Here is a 20955-nt window from a genome sequence, read left to right on the forward strand (position 1 = left end):
TTCTCTCTCCCTGACACTCCCTGTATCCCCAGCTCACAGCTTCATCACCTCTGCCCTCTCCCTGACACTTCCTGTATTCCCAGCTCACAGCTGCCTCACCTCTGCTCTCTCCCTGACACTCCCTGTATTCCCAGCTCACAGCTGCCTCACCTCTGCTCTCTCCCTGACACTCCCTGTATTCCCAGCTCACAGCTGCCTCTCCTCTGCTCTCTCCCTGACACTCCCTGTATCCCCAGCTCACAGCTGCCTCACCTCTGCTCTCTCCCTGACACTCCCTATATTCCCAGCTCACAGCTGCATCACCTCTGCTCTCTCCCTGACACTCCCTGTATTCCCAGCTCACAGCTGCCTCACCTCTGCTCTCTCCCTGACACTCCCTGTATCCCCATCTCACAGCTACCTCACCTCTGCTCTCTCCCTGACACTCCCTTTATTCCCAGCTCACAGCTGCCTCACCTCTGCTCTCTCCCTGACACTCCCTGTATTCCCAGCTCACAGCTGCCTCACCTCTGCTCTCTCCCTGACACTCCCTGTATCCCCAGCTCACAGCTGCCTCACCTCTGCTCTCTCCCTGACACTCCCTGTATTCCCAGCTCACAGCTGCCTCACCTCTGCTCTCTCCCTGACACTCCCTGTATTCCCAGCTCACAGCTGCCTCTCCTCTGCTCTCTCCCTGACACTCCCTGTATCCCCATCTCACAGCTGCCTCACCTCTGCTCTCTACCTGACACTCCCTGTATCCCCAGCTCACAGCTGCCTCACCTCTGCTCTCTCCCTGACACTCCCTGTATTCCCAGCTCACAGCTGCCTCACCTCTGCTCTCTACCTGACACTCCCTGTATCCCCAGCTCACAGCTGCCTCACCTCTGCTCTCTCCCTGACACTCCCTGTATTCCCAGCTCACAGCTGCCTCACCTCAGCTCTCTCCCTGACACTCCCTGTATTCCCAGCTCACAGCTGCCTCACCTCTGCTCTCTCCCTGACACTCCCTGTATTCCCAGCTCACAGCTGCCTCACCTCTGCTCTCTCCCAGACACTCCCTGTATTCCCAGCTCACAGCTGCCTCACCTCTGCTCTCTCCCTGACACTCCCTGTATTCCCAGCTCACAGCTGCATCACCTCTGCTCTCTCCCTGACACTCCCTGTATCCCCAGCTCACAGCTGCCTCACCTCTGCTCTCTCCCTGACACTCCCTGTATCCCCAGCTCACAGCTGCATCACCTCTGCTCTCTCCCTGACACTCCCTGTATTACCAGCTCACAGCTGCCTCACCTCTGCTCTCTCCCTGACACTCCCTGTATTCCCAGCTCACAGCTGCCTCACCTCTTCTCTCTCCCTGACACTCCCTGTATCTCCAGCTCACAGCTGCCTCACCTCTGCTCTCCCTGACACTCCCTGTATCCCCAGCTCACAGCTGCATCACCTCTGCTCTCTCCCTGACACTCCCTGTATTCCCATCTCACAGCTGCCTCACCTCTGCTCTCTCCCTGACACTCCCTGTATTCCCAGCTCACAGCTGCCTCACCTCTGCTCTCTCCCTGACACTCCCCGTATTCCCAGCTCACAGCTGCCTCACCTCTGCTCTCTACCTGACACTCCCTGTATTCCCAGCTCACAGCTGCCTCACCTCTGCTCTCTCCCTGACACTCCCTGTATTCCCAGCTCACAGCTGCATCACCTCTGCTCTCTCCCTGACACTCCCTGTATTACCAGCTCACAGCTGCCTCACCTCTGCTCTATCCCTGACACTCCCTGTATTCCCAGCTCACAGCTGCCTCACCTCTGCTCTCTCCCTGACACTCCCTGTATCCCCAGCTCACAGCTGCCTCACCTCTGCTCTCTCCCTGACACTCCCTGTATCCCCAGCTCACAGCTGCCTCACCTCTGCTCTCTCCCTGACACCCCCTGTATCCCCAGCTCACAGCTTCATCACCTCTGCTCTCTCCCTGACACTCCCTGTATTCCCAGCTCACAGCTGCCTCACCTCTGCTCTCTCCGACACTCCCTGTATCTCCAGCTCACAGCTGCCTCACCTCTGCTCTATCCCTGACACTCCCTGTATTCCCAGCTCACAGCTGCCTCACCTCTGCTCTCTCCCTGACACTCCCTGTATCCCCAGCTCACAGCTGCCTCTCCTCTGCTCTCTCCCTGACACTCCCTGTATCCCCAGCTCACAGCTGCCTCACCTCTGCTCTCTCCCTGACACTCCCTGTTTTCCCATCTCACAGCTGCCTCACCTCTGCTCTCTCCCTGACACTCCCTGTATTCCCTTCTCACAGCTGCCTCACCTCTGCTCTCTCCCTGACACTCCCTGTATTCCCAGCTCACAGCTGCCTCACCTCTGCTCTCTCCCTGACACTCCCTGTATTCCCTTCTCACAGCTTCATCACCTCTGCTCTCTCCCTGACACTCCCTGTATCCCCAGCTCACAGCTGCCTCACCTCTGCTCTCTCCCTGACACTCCCTGTATTCCCTTCTCACAGCTTCATCACCTCTGCTCTCTCCCTGACACTCCCCGTATTCCCAGCTCACAGCTGCCTCACCTCTGCTCTCTACCTGACACTCCCTGTATTCCCAGCTCACAGCTGCCTCACCTCTGCTCTCTCCCTGACACTCCCTGTATTCCCAGCTCACAGCTGCATCACCTCTGCTCTCTCCCTGACACTCCCTGTATTACCAGCTCACAGCTGCCTCACCTCTGCTCTATCCCTGACACTCCCTGTATTCCCAGCTCACAGCTGCCTCACCTCTGCTCTCTCCCTGACACTCCCTGTATCCCCAGCTCACAGCTGCCTCACCTCTGCTCTCTCCCTGACACTCCCTGTATCCCCAGCTCACAGCTGCCTCACCTCTGCTCTCTCCCTGACACCCCCTGTATCCCCAGCTCACAGCTTCATCACCTCTGCTCTCTCCCTGACACTCCCTGTATTCCCAGCTCACAGCTGCCTCACCTCTGCTCTCTCCGACACTCCCTGTATCTCCAGCTCACAGCTGCCTCACCTCTGCTCTATCCCTGACACTCCCTGTATTCCCAGCTCACAGCTGCCTCACCTCTGCTCTCTCCCTGACACTCCCTGTATCCCCAGCTCACAGCTGCCTCTCCTCTGCTCTCTCCCTGACACTCCCTGTATCCCCAGCTCACAGCTGCCTCACCTCTGCTCTCTCCCTGACACTCCCTGTTTTCCCATCTCACAGCTGCCTCACCTCTGCTCTCTCCCTGACACTCCCTGTATTCCCTTCTCACAGCTGCCTCACCTCTGCTCTCTCCCTGACACTCCCTGTATTCCCAGCTCACAGCTGCCTCACCTCTGCTCTCTCCCTGACACTCCCTGTATTCCCTTCTCACAGCTTCATCACCTCTGCTCTCTCCCTGACACTCCCTGTATCCCCAGCTCACAGCTGCCTCACCTCTGCTCTCTCCCTGACAGTTCCTGTATTTTCCACAGAGCACTGCACATTTGGTTTGTTTTGACTATAAAAATTATTAGAATAATACAATACATAATACAGTTATAATTATCTTTGTTTTATTCAAATACATTTTGAAAGTCAAAATTCTTGAGTATACTGTAGTATGACAGGTGTTGCACGTCACTGACACTTTCTCACTACATTGCACAATTACTGTACACAGATGATTACATTACAAATACTTCTATTAATAGCCAACTATCTACCTAAACCCCATTACACAGTTACTTCTGTTACTTGCCTTTTTGCACAGAAACGCTAACCCTTTACTAGCATGTTAAAAAGACTTAGAACATCCATGCAAAGCACCTCGATATGCAGGACACTAGTCAGTAAATAATCCGTTAGTATCAGGACATTGCACCTCGATATGCAGGACACTAGTCAGTAAATAACCCGTTAGTGTCAGGACACTGCACCTCGATATGCAGGACACTAGTCAGTAAATAACCCGTTAGTATCAGGACACTGCACCTCGATATGCAGGACACTAGTCAGTAAATAACCCGTTAGTATCAGGACACTACACCTCGATATGCAGGACACTAGTCAGTAAATAACCCGTTAGTATCAGGACACTGCACCTCGATATGCAGGACACTAGTCAGTAAATAACCCGTTAGTATCAGGACACTGCACCTCGATATGCAGGACACTAGTCAGTAAATAACCCGTTAGTGTCAGGACACTGCACCTCGATATGCAGGACACTAGTCAGTAAATAACCCGTTAGTATCAGGACACTGCACCTCGATATGCAGGACACTAGTCAGTAAATAACCCGTTAGTATCAGGACACTACACCTCGATATGCAGGACACTAGTCAGTAAATAACCCGTTAGTATCAGGACACTGCACCTCGATATGCAGGACACTAGTCAGTAAATAACCCGTTAGTATCAGGACACTGCACCTCGATATGCAGGACACTAGTCAGTAAATAACCCGTTAGTATCAGGACACTGCACCTCGATATGCAGGACACTAGTCAGTAAATAACCCGTTAGTATCAGGACACTGCTCCTCGATATGCAGGACACTAGTCAGTAAATAACCCATTAGTATCAGGACACTGCACCTCGATATGCAGGACACTAGTCAGTAAATAACCCGTTAGTATCAGGACACTGCACCTCGATATGCAGGACACTAGTCAGTAAATAACCCGTTAGTGTCAGGACACTGCACCTCGATATGCAGGACACTAGTCAGTAAATAACCCGTTAGTATCAGGACACTGCTCCTCGATATGCAGGACACTAGTCAGTAAATAACCCGTTAGTATCCGGACACTGCACCTCGATATGCAGGACACTAGTCAGTAAGTAACCCATTAGTATCAGGACACTGCACCTCGATATGCAGGACACTAGTCAGTAAATAACCCGTTAGTATCAGGACACTGCACCTCGATATGCAGGACACTAGTCAGTAAATAACCCGTTAGTATCAGGACACTGCACCTCGATATGCAGGACACTAGTCAGTAAATAACCCGTTAGTATCAGGACACTGCACCTCGATATGCAGGACACTAGTCAGTAAATAACCCATTAGTATCAGTACACTGCACCTCGATATGCAGGACACTAGTCAGTAAATAACCCGTTAGTATCAGGACACTGCACCTCGATATGCAGGACACTAGTCAGTAAATAACCCGTTAGTGTCAGGACACTGCACCTCGATATGCAGGACACTAGTCAGTAAATAACCCATTAGTATCAGGACACTGCACCTCAATATGCAGGACACTAGTCAGTAAATAACCCGTTAGTATAAGGACACTGCACCTCGATATGCAGGACACTAGTCAGTAAATAACCCGTTAGTGTCAGGACACTGCACCTCGATATGCAGGACACTAGTCAGTAAATAACCCGTTAGTATCAGGACACTGCACCTCGATATGCAGGACACTAGTCAGTAAATAACCCGTTAGTATCAGGACACTGCACCTCGATATGCAGGACACTAGTCAGTAAATAACCCGTTAGTATCAGGACACTGCACCTCGATATGCAGGACACTAGTCAGTAAATAACCCGTTAGTATCAGGACACTGCACCTCGATATGCAGGACACTAGTCCGTAAATAACCCGTCAGTATCCGGACACTGCACCTCGATATGCAGGACACTAGTCAGTAAATAACCCGTCAGTATCAGGACACTGCACCTCGATTTGCAGGACACTAGTCAGTAAATAACTCGTTAGTATCAGGACACTGCACCTCGATATGCAGGACACTAGTCAGTAAATAACCCGTTAGTATCAGGACACTGCACCTCGATATGCAGGACACAAGTCAGTAAATAACCCGTTAGTATCAGGACACTGCACCTCGATATGCAGGACACTAGTCAGTGAATAATCCGTTAGTATCAGGACATTGCACCTCGATATGCAGGACACTAGTCAGTAAATAACCCGTTAGTATCAGGACACTCCACCTCGATATGCAGGACACTAGTCAGTAAATAACCCATTAGTATCAGGACACTGCACCTCGATATGCAGGACACTAGTCAGTAAATAACCCGTTAGTATCAGGACACTGCACTTCGATATGCAGGACATTAGTCAGTAAATAACCCGTTAGTGTCAGGACACTGCACCTCGATATGCAGGACACTAGTCAGTAAATAACCCATTAGTATCAGGACACTGCACCTCGATATGCAGGACATTAGTCAGTAAATAACCCGTTAGTGTCAGGACACTGCACCTCGATATGCAGGACACTAGTCAGTAAATAACCCGTTAGTATCAGGACACTGCACCTCGATATGCAGGACACTAGTCAGTAAATAACCCGTTAGTATCAGGACACTGCACCTCGATATGCAGGACACTAGTCAGTAAATAACCCATTAGTATCAGGACACTGCACCTCGATATGCAGGACACTAGTCAGTAAATAACCAGTTAGTATCAGGACACTGCACCTCGATATGCAGGACATTAGTCAGTAAATAACCCATTAGTGTCAGGACACTGCACCTCGATATGCAGGACACTAGTCAGTAAATAACCTGTTAGTGTCAGGACCATGCACCTCGATATGCAGGACACTAGTCAGTAAATAACCCGTTAGTATCAGGACACTGCACCACGATATGCAGGACACTAGTCAGTAAATAACCCGTTAGTATCAGGACACTGCTCCTCGATATGCAGGACACTAGTCAGTAAATAACCCGTTAGTATCCGGACACTGCACCTCGATATGCAGGACACTAGTCAGTAAATAACCCGTTAGTATCAGGACACTGCACCTCGATATGCAGGACACTAGTCAGTAAATAACCCATTAGTATCAGGACACTGCACCTCGATATGCAGGACACTAGTCAGTAAATAACCCATTAGTATCAGGACACTGCACCTCGATGTGCAGGACACTAGTCAGTAAATAACCCGTTAGTGTCAGGACACTGCACCTCGATATGCAGGACACTAGTCAGTAAATAACCCGTTAGTATCAGGACACTGCACCTCGATATGCAGGACATTAGTCAGTAAATAACCCATTAGTGTCAGGACACTGCACCTCGATATGCAGGACACTAGTCAGTAAATAACCCGTTAGTGTCAGGACACTGCGCCTCGATATGCAGGACACTAGTCAGTAAATAACCCGTTAGTGTCAGGACACTGCACCTCGATATGCAGGACACTAGTCAGTAAATAACCCATTAGTATCAGGACACTGCACCTCGATATGCAGGACACTAGTCAGTAAATAACCCGTTAGTATCAGGACACTGCACCTCGATATGCAGGACACTAGTCAGTAAATAACCAGTTAGTATCAGGACACTGCACCTCGATATGCAGGACACTAGTCAGTAAATAACCCGTTAGTATCAGGACACTGCACCTCGATATGCAGGACACTAGTCAGTAAATAACCCGTTCGTATCAGGAATTGGGAGCCACATTAGTATGGTGTATTTTGCCAATAGTTGTCATGGCTCTCCTAGACTGGCAGACCTACGTTATGTTTTCAGTCACTGGCCACTGTTTAGTGAGTTTCTTCAAGTCTGTATTTTCTTACTTTGTTTCAGATCAATAGATCAGAGTAATGATCCTTCGTCTGCGGGATCTGCTTCTCCAGATCCTCCACGTATTATGGCAAGAGTTGCAGCTGAGATGCGTCAAGAGAGTCCGGAGAGAGCGCCTCTGCCCAGAATCGCGAGGGTTTCAGCCGTCCCTAACCTGCGGACATTGTCACTTCGTAGAGCACTGGCTGTCATTACTGGTATGTCTCTCCCATACTTGCTGTTTCACATGTATGGAGGAAGAGAGATGCAGACGCACACTCTTAGCACTAAGAACACTGATAAAAATAATGTAACTAAACCCTCACAATTAACATGGAGTATAAATGAAGTTCTTAGCACACATTAGCGCAAATATGCGGGCCCATGTACCGCGGCCAGGTGACCCATGCTTAGAGTGTGCACCTGCATCTCTCTTCCCCCAGCACAGTATTAGAAGCCTCAGCACGATAGTACCTCTTGATATCTCTAGTAATAGGATGTGCAGTCCAGGTCCCCCCTTGTTTCACATGTCATAATCTATAGACGCACAGAACATTATTTATAAGTCACCACATAGTTTCAGCAGCGTGTTACAGTAAATGAAAAATTACATATGTTTGAAGCAACACATATTAAGAAACTGACAAACGAGGTAGTGCATAGACAAGGGGAGAGGATTGAGTAACTCATTGTATCTATACGTTCCGTAGTACCATACAGGGAAATTACAGTGGGGAACAAACAATACAAAATAAAAAAGGTTCAAAGAGACAGTACAAGGTCAAACTGTGAGATATTTCTACAACTAAATGAGGGACGGTTAATAACACTTTCACGGTCAGTGACTGTTAGTGGAGACACCCTGGGAACAGGGATAGTGTAGAGAGGAGAACCCAAGAGTGGAAGAGATAATGAGGGAGGACAGAATGCATATGTTACGTGCAAGGACTACTGGTAGCCTTTTATGTACAGGTGAGTTCTCAGGACTTGATAGAATGCAGGCAGGATGACGGTCTAACAGGGTGGGTGAGTGAGTTCCAGAGGTCCAGGAGTGAAGGTAGGATTTCAGGACCAGGATGATAACAGTCAGCGGGAAGTGTGAGAGAGATGAGGTTGAAGATGTAGGAGGCAAGCTGCCTTGAGTGCTTTAAAAGTGAGGATGAGAAGCTTACTGGAAACTAGATTTTGTACATGAAGTTGAGCTAATGAAGCAGTTCAAGAAAAGGAAAGGTCGAACCAGAGCTATAAGGAAGGATAATAAGACGATAAACAACAGGATAGATTTAGGAGAAAAGAGTCTGCAGTGAGAAAGACCAGAGAGTAGGAGATTGCAACAGACCAGGCGGTAGAAGATAAGAAGAACCGATTTAGTAGCCTTCAGCTGAAGGAAAGGCCTGATCCTGGAAATATTTTGGAGGTGAAAGCAGAGCCGGCCTTAGGCATAGGCAAACTAGGCAATTGCCTAGGGCATCTGGTATGCCTAGGGGCACAAGCAGCTTCTGCTGATTAAAATGATATGCGGCATGCCTATATTCTGTGTGCAGCATTTCGTATGCAGATACAGCCACAGTCACACACAATATATAGGCATGCTGCATATCATTTTAATCAGCAGAAGCTTCTTGTGCATCCTAGCCACATAGCACATGCAAATAAGATGCATTTTCCTAAAAAAATAGGCACCCAACGTTAGCAGACCTGCCAGTTGACTCACGCCAGGAACTATATGTGTCATTATTTGTATAAGGGCATTAATAATGTGTAACATATGTGTAAGGGGCACTATGTGTGTCATTATGTGTATAAGGGCATTAATAATGTGTAACATATGTGTAAGGGGCACTATGCATGCCATTATGTGTATAAGGGCATTAACAATGTGCGGCATATGTGTAAGGGAAATTATGTGTATAAGGACATTAATAAGGGTTGGCATAATGTGTAAGGGGCACTATGTTTATAAGGACATTATTAATGTGTGTCATATGTGTAAGGGGCATTACTGTGTGGTATTATGTGTATAAATGCATTACCAATGTGTGGCATTATGTGTATAAGGTGCTCTACTGTGTGGCGTAACGTATAGAAAGGGCACAACTGTGTGGTCTAATGTGAATAAAGAGCAATATGGTGTGGTGTAATGTGAATAAAGAGCAATTCAGTATGATGTTATGTGAATGAGGGGCACTACTGTGAGAAGTAACGTAGATAAGGTAAATTGGTACTACTGTGTGATGTAATGTGAATAAGGGACACTATCGTATGATAAATTGTGAATAAAGTTGCACTACTGTGAGGCATAATTTGAATTGGGGGTACTATTGTGTGGCCATGCCCCTTGCCAGCAAAAACACATACCTTTTTGGGCTGTGCTGCCGAATGTGCACACTGTTCTTATTTAAATTACATGGGGTAGGAAAATAAAAAAAAGGACTGCTATGGGGGGGTGGGGGGGTGATGGTGCTGGGAAAGGGGTGCAAAATCAGAGGCGGAACTAGCGGCGGTACTAGGGGGCATCATATTGGTTAGGGCCGGCTCTGGGTGAAAGCAGCAAGATTTGATCGTTAATGTGGGGCTAAGGAGTGGGAGGAGTCAAGGATGACACCCAGTGTGACAGGACGGTACCGTACGAAAGCACTCGCCGCTTTCGCGTCCCGTCGACTGCGCACAGAATGGAAGGTCAAGCCGCACGAGGCCTGACCACATAGGGGATTCCCGCTTACCAGTCAGTAACCGCCTGTTACTGACTCCACCCACTGCGTTGTGGGCGGGTTCTTGCTGCCACCACCAAACTCCTAACCCGCCGTGGCGTTTGGAACCACGGTTCTGCTCTGTATGTGCCGACGCACTGCTTTACCACACCTGTGTGGTGTCGACGAATCCCCACTAGCCACTTGCTAGGCCTCTACCGGTAGCTGGCGGAAGGCGGAGCTTGGAGACGCTAGGTGCTTCCCTGGACAGCCGGAGGACGGGGCTAGGTTTGGCCTAACCCTGTTGGTCACAAGATGAAGCAGTCTTCTTGAGGCAAAGGTGTTTATTGCTCAAATGACCTTTAAAAAGGCTCCTCCCTATTGCTAGGGGCAACAGCATACAATCAAGATGTTTTCAGCAGAAGAAGATGTTACAATACACACTCCTATGGGCCAACTGCCCTTCTTTTATCCCTCTCCAAGACCCCTTACCACAGGGGGTAAGCCCGCCCTGTGGTGCACAACCAATCAATGTTTACCCATGAGCTGTGCATGCTCTGGTCTCATGCACACCTAACATTGTTCCCTATGGACAGTGGGGAGTGGTCGGTCTCCTTTGTCTCTCCCATCTGGGAGAGTAGGATACTCCCACGGTGCCGTTCAGTCTGGCTGGGGGGAGGTTTTCCCTCCTAAATCTGACTTTCAGAAATCTGCCCGGGACCCCTCTCACTGCCCGCAGCCTGGATTTGGGCTCCAGAGCTGGGCAGCCGGGCTCCCCGGTCCAGGTTTCTTGGCACTACGGCTGATCTCCATGGAGCTCCAAGAAACCACTCAGCTTGTTTCATAGCTAAGCTGCTTCTCTTTCTCCCTGTACCCTTTGGAAATGTGAGGCTGGATGGGAAAGCATTCCGTTTTTGGGGACAAGGTCTGGGAGAATCCATCAGCCTGCACAGCCATGGATTCCCCCCCTCCTGGGACACACAATCAAGTAAGTGCATTTTACCTTTACATACATTACACTTAAATCACACTGTACATTTCCCCTTTTAAATATACACTGAGCCTGTGCCCTGCACAGACTCTACATACTCAGGCACTGCAGTGCCTTACAACACACTGTATGTCATTATTTAACTACTGTGTACTAGCCCTGCAGCCTGGCTGCTAGGGCTCTCTGTGTGCTGGAGGTATGGGGCTGGCTTCCCCCACCCTCCAGCCTGTCTGCCTGCCACTGGGGTCCAGGGAGCTGGCTCTCCCTGTCCCCCCAGGGTGGCACTACTTTTGTGGCCCCGCCGCACGCAGCGGCGCACCCCCCTGTACTGAAGCCCGGCGGCCCGGGACACTTGTCCCGGCCGCCGTGACTCTGGCTCTGTTGCAGCGCTGAGGCGCCGGGAGCGTAGCTCCCGGACCCCAGCGCTCACCATCCTGCTGGGCAGCCTAATTTCACTCACGCCGCTAGGGAGCCGGCTAGCCCGGTCCCCCATGCGCGGCGCCTGACTGGTAGCCTCGCCGCAGCGTCCGGCGGGGAGCCGGGCTGCGGCGCACCCCCCTCGCCGGCTAGCAGCCCGGGACGTCCGTCCCGGCTGCTGCGGCTGGCCACCCGTGCTGGGCTGAGGCGCCGGGAGCAGAGCTCCCGGCCCCCAGCGGCGGCTCTCACAGAGAGCACTGCAGCGGGAGCCGAGCTCCCAGCCGCAGCGCTCACCCTTCTCCCCGGCGCGCACACTCCAGTGCGCCCGGGGCTACACTGACCGCTGCCGGGAGCGGAGCTCCCGGACTCCGGCGGTCAGCGGCTGCCTCCTCTCCCCCGGCGCGCACACACTGCTGAGCGCGCCGGGGGCTGTCCTCCCTGCCGTGGTCTCCGGAGAGGTCCGGGACCACGGCACAGTTTAAAAATACATTTGTGTACATTGATAAAACACGGCGCCTAGCGCCCACAATACATTTTCAAATCTGGCGCCAAGCGCCCTTTGTCCTTAACAAATGGCGCCGGGCACTAGGGATTAACCCCTTCAGTGCCAAAGCGGCCATTTGCCTCGTGGCTGGGGCTCTCCGGCCACACCCAGTAACAGAGAGAGTGAGGTAGGAGGGAAAAGGGACCCTGGAGGGGATGGTAAAGTGGTATTGTAGACTGTAGGAGCTGGTGAGATCACAGAGGAAGAAAGTGTAGACAGAGGAGAGCAGGGGACCAGCAACAGAGTTTAACTACAAATAAACAAGCAAATATGAGAAGGAATAAGACATAATAATGATGTGATTTCCCTTAGGTTGATGCCAGGTATGAAACAAAAAGAAAGTAACAGTGTGGTGTGACACTCTCACAATAATAAATGTATCAACAAAAGATTAATGCAAAGATTCTTCAAGGTTTCAATATGGGGTGGGGTGGGGTGGGGAAGTCATCCTTCATAAGGCAAGCAATAAAATGTGAAAATACACACAGTGCATTAAAAGAATCACAGTGTGGCCGGAGACTCTGGCGGCCACATGGTTAATGGCCGCCACGGCACGTAAGGGGTTAACCCCTAAGTGCCCGGCGCCATTTTGAGGACAATAGGCGCTTGGCGTCACTGTTAAATGTACTTACGGCGCTGGGCGCAGACTGTTAAAAAATATGTTTAATGATGTGTATAACATGTCATATGTAGTGCTCTGTGCACCATTGTAGGATTACATGTTTAAATGTATTTATATTTAAGATGTGGTCACCTGTATTTTAAAGGGAAAATGCACTTACTATATCTGTCTGAATAAGGATCCCCTATCTTCTGGGAATAGTGACATGCTAATGGCCTCTGCTAGCAGAGAGGTGTGAACGACAAAAACCCTTTTGATGTTGGACAGTGCACAGCAGGTAAAGGCTAGATGTGGAAAGAAAACTGGTTGTGTTCCCAGTCTTTCCTGTAGTAATCCCAAACACTGGGTTTGCATGGAGATGTGAATGAGACAGAAACATTTGTATTTCTCTAACGTCCTAGTGGATGCTGGGGACTCCGTAAGGACCATGGGGAATAGACGGGCTCCGCAGGAGACAGGGCACTCTAAGAAAGAATTAGGACTACTGGTGTGCACTGGCTCCTCCCTCTATGCCCCTCCTCCAGACCTCAGTTAGAATCTGTGCCCGGACGGAGCTGGGTGCATTTTAGTGAGCTCTCCAGAGCTTGCTAATAAGAAAGTATTTTGTTAGGTTTTTTATTTTCAGAGAGATCTGCTGGCAACAGACTCTCTGCTACGTGGGACTGAGGGGAGAGAAGCAAACCTACTAACTGCGGCTAGGTTGTGCTTCTTAGGCTACTGGACACCATTAGCTCCAGAGGGATCGAACACAGGAACTCACCCTTGGTCGTCCGTTCCCGGAGCCGCGCCGCCGTCCCCCTCGCAGAGCCAGAAGACAGAAGCCGGCGGGTGAAGCAAGAAGACATCAAAATCGGCGGCAGAAGACTCCTGTCTTCATATGAGGTAGCGCACAGCACTGCAGCTGTGCGCCATTGCTCCCACACTACCCACACACTCCGGTCACTGTAGGGCGCAGGGGGGGCGCCCTGGGCAGCAATTAAGTACCTCCTGGCAAAAGAAAGCATATATACAGCTGGGCACTGTATATATGCATGAGCCCCCGTCATTATGTTTCACAAAATCGCGGGACAGAAGCCCGCCGCTGAGGGGTCGGGGCTTCTTCCTCAGCACTCACCAGCGCCATTTTCTCTCCACAGCTCCGCTGAGAGGAAGCTCCCCAGGCTCTCCCCTGCAGATTCACGGTAGAAAGAGGGTAAAAAGAGAGGGGTAGGGGCACATAAATTTAGCGCAAAATCAGTATATACAGCAGCTACTGGGTAAACATTAAGTTACTGTGTAATTCCTGGGTCATATAGCGCTGGGGTGTGTGCTGGCATACTCTCTCTCTGTCTCTCCAAAAGGCCTTGTGGGGGTTCTGTCCTCAAATAGAGCTTCCCCTGTGTGTGTGGTGTGTCGGTACGATTGTGTTGACATGTTTGACGAGGAAGGCTATGTGGAAGCAGAGCAGGTGCAGTTGAATGTGGTGTCTCCGCCGACGGCACCGACACCTGATTGGATGGATATGTGGAAGGTGTTAAATGATAATGTAAACTCCTTGCATAAAAGGTTGGATAAAGCTGAAGCCTTGGGACAGTCAGGGTCTCAACCCATGCCTGCTCCTACAGCGCAGAGGCCGTCAGGGTCTCAGAAGCGCCCACTATCCCAGATTGTTGACACAGATATCGACACGGACTCTGACTCCAGTGTCGATGGCGATGATGCAAAGTTACAGCCTAAAATGGCTAAAGCCATCCGCTACATGATTATAGCAATGAAGGATGTATTGCACATATCAGAGGTAAACCCTGTCCCTGACAAGAGGGTTTATATGTTTGGGGAAAAAACGGCAGGAAGTGACTTTTCCCCCTTCACATGAGTTAAATGAGTTATGTGAAAAAGCTTGGGAATCTCCTGATAGGAAAGTGCAGATTCCCAAACGGTTGCTTATGGCGTATCCTTTCCCGCCAACGGACAGGTTACGCTGGGAGTCATCCCCTAGGGTAGACAAAGCTTTGACACGCTTATCTAAGAAGGTGGCCCTGCCGTCACAGGATACGGCCTCCCTAAAGGATCCTGCGGATAGGAAGCAGGAAGGTATCCTAAAGTCTGTTTATACACATTCAGGTACCATACTGAGGCCGGCAATTGCGTCGGCCTGGATGTGTAGTGCTGTAGCGGCATGGACAGATACTCTGTCTGAGGAACTGGATACCTTGGACAAGGATACTATTTTACTGACCCTGGGGCATATAAAGGACGCTGTTTTATATATGAGGGATGCCCTGAGGGACATTTGCCTACTGGGCTCTAGAATAAATGCAATGTCGATTTCTGCCAGAAGGGTCCAGTGGACTCGGCAATGGACAGGTGATGCCGACTCAAAAAAGCACATGGAGGTTTTACCTTATAAGGGTGAGGAATTATTTGGGGACGGTCTCTCGGACCTAGTTTCCACAGCTATGGCTGGGAAGTCCAATTTTTGGCCATATATTCCCTCACAGCCTAAGAAAGCACCGTATTACCAAATGCAGTCCTTTCGATCACAAAAAGGCAAGAAAGTCAGAGGTGCGTCCTTTCTTGCCAGAGGCAAGGGTAGAGGAAAGAAGCTGCACAATACAGCTAGTTCCCAGGAACAGAAGTCCTCACCGGCTTCCACTAAATCCACCGCATGACGCTGGGGCTCCACAGGTGGAGCCGGGAGCGGTGGGGGTGCGTCTCCGAAATTTCAGCCACCAGTGGATTCGCTCACAGGTGGATCCCTGGGCTATACAGATTGTGTCTCAGGGATACAAGCTGGAATTCGAAGTGATGCCCCCTCACCGTTTCCTCAAATCGGCCCTGCCAGCTTCCCCCATAGAAAGGGAGGTAGTGTTAGCAGCGATTCACAAATTATATCTCCAGCAGGTGGTGGTAAAGGTTCCCCTCCTTCAACAGGGAAGGGGTTACTATTCCACAATGTTTGTGGTACCGAAACCGGACGGTTCGGTCAGACCCATATTGAATTTAAAATCCCTGAACATTTACCTGAAAAGGTTCAAGTTCAAGATGGAATCACTCAGAGCGGTAATTGCAAGCCTGGAAGAGGGGGATTTTATGGTGTCTCTGGACATAAAGGATGCTTACCTGCATGTCCCCATTTATCCGCCTCATCAGGAGTACCTCAGATTTGTGGTACAGGACTGCCATTACCAATTCCAGACGTTGCCGTTTGGTCTGTCCACGGCACCGAGAATATTTACCAAGGTAATGGCCGAAATGATGGTGCTCCTACGAAAGCAAGGAGTCACAATTATCCCATACTTGGACGATCTCCTCATAAAGGTGAGGTCCAGAGAGCAGTTACTGATCAGCGTAGCACACTCTCAGGAAGTGTTGCAACAGCACGGCTGGATTCTGAATATTCCAAAGTCGCAGCTGATTCCTACGACGCGTCTGCCCTTCCTGGGCATGATTCTTGACTCGGACCAGAAGAAGGTGTTTCTCCCGGCGGAGAAGGCTCAGGAGCTCGGGACTCTGGTCAGAGTCCTGTTAAAACCAAAACAGGTGTCGGTGCATCAATGCGCGCGAGTCCTGGGAAAGATGGTGGCGTCATATGAAGCCATTCCTTTCGGCAGGTTCCATGCGAGGAACTTTCAGTGGGACCTGTTGGACAAGTGGACCGGATCGCATCTTCAGATGCATCGGCTGATCACCCTATCCACCAGGGCCAGGGTGTCTCTTCTGTGGTGGCTGCAAAGTGCTCACCTTCTCGAGGGCCGCAGATTCGGCATACAGGACTGGGTCCTGGTGACCATGGATGCAAGCCTCCGAGGATGGGGGGCAGTCACTCAGGGAAGAAACTTCCAAGGGCTGTGGTCAAGTCAGGAGACTTGTCTGCACATCAATATCCTGGAACTAAGGGCCATATACAACGCCCTGAGTCAAGCGGAGCCTCTGCTTCGCAACCAACCGGTGCTGATTCAGTCAGACAACATCACCGCAGTGGCTCATGTGAACCGCCAGGGCGGCACAAGAAGCAGGGTGGCGATAACGGAAGCCACCAGAATTCTTCGTTGGGCAGAGAATCACGTGCAAGCACTGTCAGCAGTGTTCATTCCGGGAGTGGACAACTGGGAAGCAGACTTCCTCAGCAGGCACGACCTCCACCCTGGAGAGTGGGGACTTCATCAAGAAGTCTTCACACAGATTACAAATCGATGAGAACTGCCACAGGTGGACATGATGGCATCCCGCCTCAACAAAAAGCTACAAAGGTATTGCGCCAGGTCAAGAGACCCTCAGGTCTAGCTGTCTAGCTGTGGACGCACTTGTGACACCGTGGGTGTTCCAGTCGGTCTATGTGTTTCCTCCTCTTCCTCTCATCCCCAAGGTGCTGAGAATCGTAAGAAAAAGAGGAGTGAGAACAATACTCATTGTTCCGGATTGGCCAAGAAGGACTTGGTATCCGGAACTGAAGAAATGCTCACAGAGGACCCATGGCCTCTGCCTCTCAGACAGGATCTTTTGCAACAAGGGCCCTGTCTGTTCCAAGACTTACCACGGCTGCGTTTGACGGCATGGCGGTTGAACGCCGGATCCTAGCGGAAAAAGGCATTCCGGATGAAGTTATTCCTACGCTGATAAAGGCTAGGAAGGACGTGACAGCAAAACATTATCACCGCATTTGGCGAAAATATGTTGCTTGGTGTGAGGCCAGGAAGGCCCCTACGGAGGAATTCCAGCTGGGCCGGTTCCTGCACTTCCTACAGTCAGGAGTGACTATGGGCTTAAAATTAGGGTCCATAAAGGTCCAGATTTCAGCTCTATCCATTTTCTTTCAAAAAGAACTGGCTTCACTTCCTGAGGTTCAGACATTTGTAAAGGGAGTGCTGCATATTTAGCCCCCTTGGGATCTTAACGTGGTGTTGAGTTTCCTGAAATCTCACTGGTTTGAGCCACTTAAGACCGTGGAGCTAAAGCATCTCACGTGGAAGGTGGTCATGCTATTGGCCTTAGCTTCGGCTAGGCGTGTGTCTGAATTGGCGGCTTTGTCATGTAAAAGCCCCTATCTGGTTTTCCATATGGACAGGGCAGAATTACGGACTCGTCCGCAATTTCTGCCGAAGGTGGTGTCATCTTTTCATTTGAACCAACCTATTGTGGTGCCTGCGGCTACCCGTGACTTGGAGGATTCCAAGTTACTAGATGTAGTCAGGGCTTTGAAGATTTATGTAACCAGAACGGCTGGAGTCAGGAAAACTGACTCGCTGTTTATCCTGTATGCATCCAACAAGCTGGGTGCTCCTGCTTCAAAGCAAACTATTGCTCGCTGGATCTGTAACACGATACAGCAAGCTCATTCTGCGGCTGGATTACCACATCCAAAATCAGTGAAAGCCCATTCCACAAGGAAGGTGGGCTCTTCTTGGGCGGCTGCCCGAGGGGTCTCGGCATTACAGCTTTGCCGAGCAGCTACTTGGTCGGGTTCAAACACTTTTGCAAAATTCTACAAGTTTGATACCCTGGCTGAGGAGGACCTTGTGTTTGCCCATTCGGTGCTGCAGAGTCATCCGCACTCTCCCGCCCGTTTGGGAGCTTTGGTATAATCCCCATGGTCCTTACGGAGTCCCCAGCATCCACTAGGACGTTAGAGAAAATAAGATTTTACTCACCGGTAAATCTATTTCTCGTAGTCCGTAGTGGATGCTGGGCGCCCGTCCCAAGTGCGGACTTCTTTTGCAATACTTGTATATAGTCATTGCTTATTTAAGGGTTATGTTATGTTGGCATCCGTTTGTTTGATGCTCTGTTGTTGTTCATACTGTTGACTGGGTATGTTATCACAAGTTATACGGTGTGATTGGTGTGGCTGGTATGAGTCTTACCCGGGATTCCAAAATCCTTTCCTTGTAATGTCAGCTCTTCCGGGCACAGTTTCCTTAACTGAGGTCTGGAGGAGGGGCATAGAGGGAGGAGTCAGTGCACACCAGATAGTACCTAATCTTTCTTCTAGAGTGCCCAGTCTCCTGCGGAGCCCGTCTATTCCCCATGGTCCTTACGGAGTCCCCAGCATCCACTACGGACTACGAGAAATAGATTTACCGCTGAGTAAAATCTTATTTTTGAAGCTATGTGATAAATGTATCAATGGCGAAGTGTAAACTCCCATGTGGTAGGAATTGGGAGTCTAGATGACCCCAAATGTTGTGTGTGACAGGAAGAAGAAATTGCTTCATACACATATCCTTTTCTCTGACGTCCTAGTGGATGCTGGGAACTCCGTAAGGACCATGGGGAATAGACGGGCTCCGCAGGAGACTGGGCATTCTAAAAGAAAGATTAGGTACTATCTGGTGTGCACTGGCTCCTCCCTCTATGCCCCTCCTCCAGACCTCAGTTAGAATCTGTGCCCAGCCAGAGCTGGGTGCTCCTAGTGGGCTCTCCTGAGCTTGCTAGAAAGAAAGTATTTGTTAGGTTTTTTATTTTCAGTGAGATCTGCTGGCAACAGACTCACTGCTACGTGGGACTGAGGGGAGAGAAGCAAACCTACCTGCATGCAGCTAGCTTGTGCTTCTTAGGCTACTGGACACCATTAGCTCCAGAGGGTTCGAACACAGGACCTGACCTCGATCGTCCGTTCCCGGAGCCGCGCCGCCGTCCCCCTTGCCAGAAGAACGATGAAATCGGCGGCAGAAGACTCCTGTCTTCATTAAGGTAGCGCACAGCACTGCAGCTGTGCGCCATTGCTCCCACAGCACACCACACACTCCGGTCACTGTAGGGTGCAGAGCGCTGGGGGGGGGGGGGGGGGGGCGCCCTGGGCAGCAATTATATTACCTTTTGGCAAAAAAATACACATAGGCCCTCATTCCGAGTTGATCGCTCGCAAGGCGAATTTAGCAGAGTTGCTCACGCTAAGCCTACGCCTACTGGGAGTGTATCTTAGCTTCTTAAAATTGCGACCGATGTATTCGCAATATTGCGATTACAAACTACTTAGCAGTTTCAGAGTAGCTTCAGACTTACTCGGCATCTGCGTTCAGTTCAGTGCTTGTCGTTCCTGGTTTGACGTCATAAACACACCCAGCGTTCGCCCAGACACTCCCCCGTTTCTCCGGCCACTCCTGCGTTTTTTCCGGAAACGGTAGCGTTTTTATCCACACGCCCATAAAACGGCCTGTTTCCGCCCAGTAACACCCATTTCCTGTCAATCACACTACGTTCGCCAGAGCGAAGAAAAAGCCGTGAGTAAAAATACTATCTTCATTGTAAAATTACTTGGCGCAGTCGCAGTGCGAATATTGCGCATGCGTACTAAGCGGAATTTCACTGCGATGCGAAGAAAATTACCGAGCGAACGACTCGGAATGAGGGCCATAATACAGTCAGCTAACTGTATATGTGTAAAAACCCCCGCCATTAAGTTAAAGAAAATGCGGGACAGAATCCCGCCGCTGAGGGGGCGGGGCCTTCTTCCTCAGCACACCAGCGCCATTTTCCCTTCACAGCTCCGCTGGAAGCACGCTCCCCAGCCTCTCCCCTGCAGTATCCAGGTACAAGACGGGTTAAAAAGAGAGGGGGGGCACATAAATTTAGGCGCAAATCAATACAGACAAGCAGCTATTGGGAAAATCACTTATTAGTAGAGATGAGCGCCTGAAATTTTTCGGGTTTTGTGTTTTGGTTTTGGGTTCGGTTCCGCGGCCGTGTTTTGGGTTCGACCGCGTTTTGGCAAAACCTCACCGAATTTTTTTTGTCGGATTCGGGTGTGTTTTGGATTCGGGTGTTTTTTTAAAAAAACACTAAAAAACAGCTTAAATCATAGAATTTGGGGGTCATTTTGATCCCATATTATTATTAACCTCAAAAACCATAATTTCCACTCATTTTCAGTCTATTCTGAATACCTCACACCTCACAATATTATTTTTAGTCCTAAAATTTGCACCAAGGTCGCTGGATGACTAAGCTAAGCGACACTAGTGGCCGACACAAACACCTGGCCCATCTAGGAGTGGCACTGCAGTGTCACGCAGGATGTCCCTTCCAAAAAACCCTCCCCAATCAGCACATGACGCAAAGAAAAAAAGAGGCGCAATGAGGTAGCTGACTGTGTGAGTAAGATAAGCGACCCTAGTGGCCGACACAAACACCGGGCCCATTTAGGAGTGGCACTGCAGTGTCACGCAGGATGTCCCTTCCAAAAAACCCTCCC

General features: G+C 50.2%; 1 protein-coding gene across 1 annotated transcript in view; it reads left to right on the plus strand.

Annotated features, from left to right (window-relative positions):
* Positions 1-20955, plus strand: part of LOC134985575 (uncharacterized) — a 379405-nt gene that overhangs the window by 73260 nt on the left and 285190 nt on the right. Inside the window, exon 5 of the mRNA XM_063950396.1 lies at positions 7543-7736. Coding sequence (XP_063806466.1) covers positions 7543-7736 — 194 coding nt within the window. The remainder of the gene's footprint in view (positions 1-7542; positions 7737-20955) is intronic.

Source organism: Pseudophryne corroboree (assembly GCF_028390025.1).
Source record: "Pseudophryne corroboree isolate aPseCor3 chromosome 5 unlocalized genomic scaffold, aPseCor3.hap2 SUPER_5_unloc_1, whole genome shotgun sequence".
Classification (NCBI taxonomy): Eukaryota; Metazoa; Chordata; class Amphibia; order Anura; family Myobatrachidae; genus Pseudophryne; species Pseudophryne corroboree.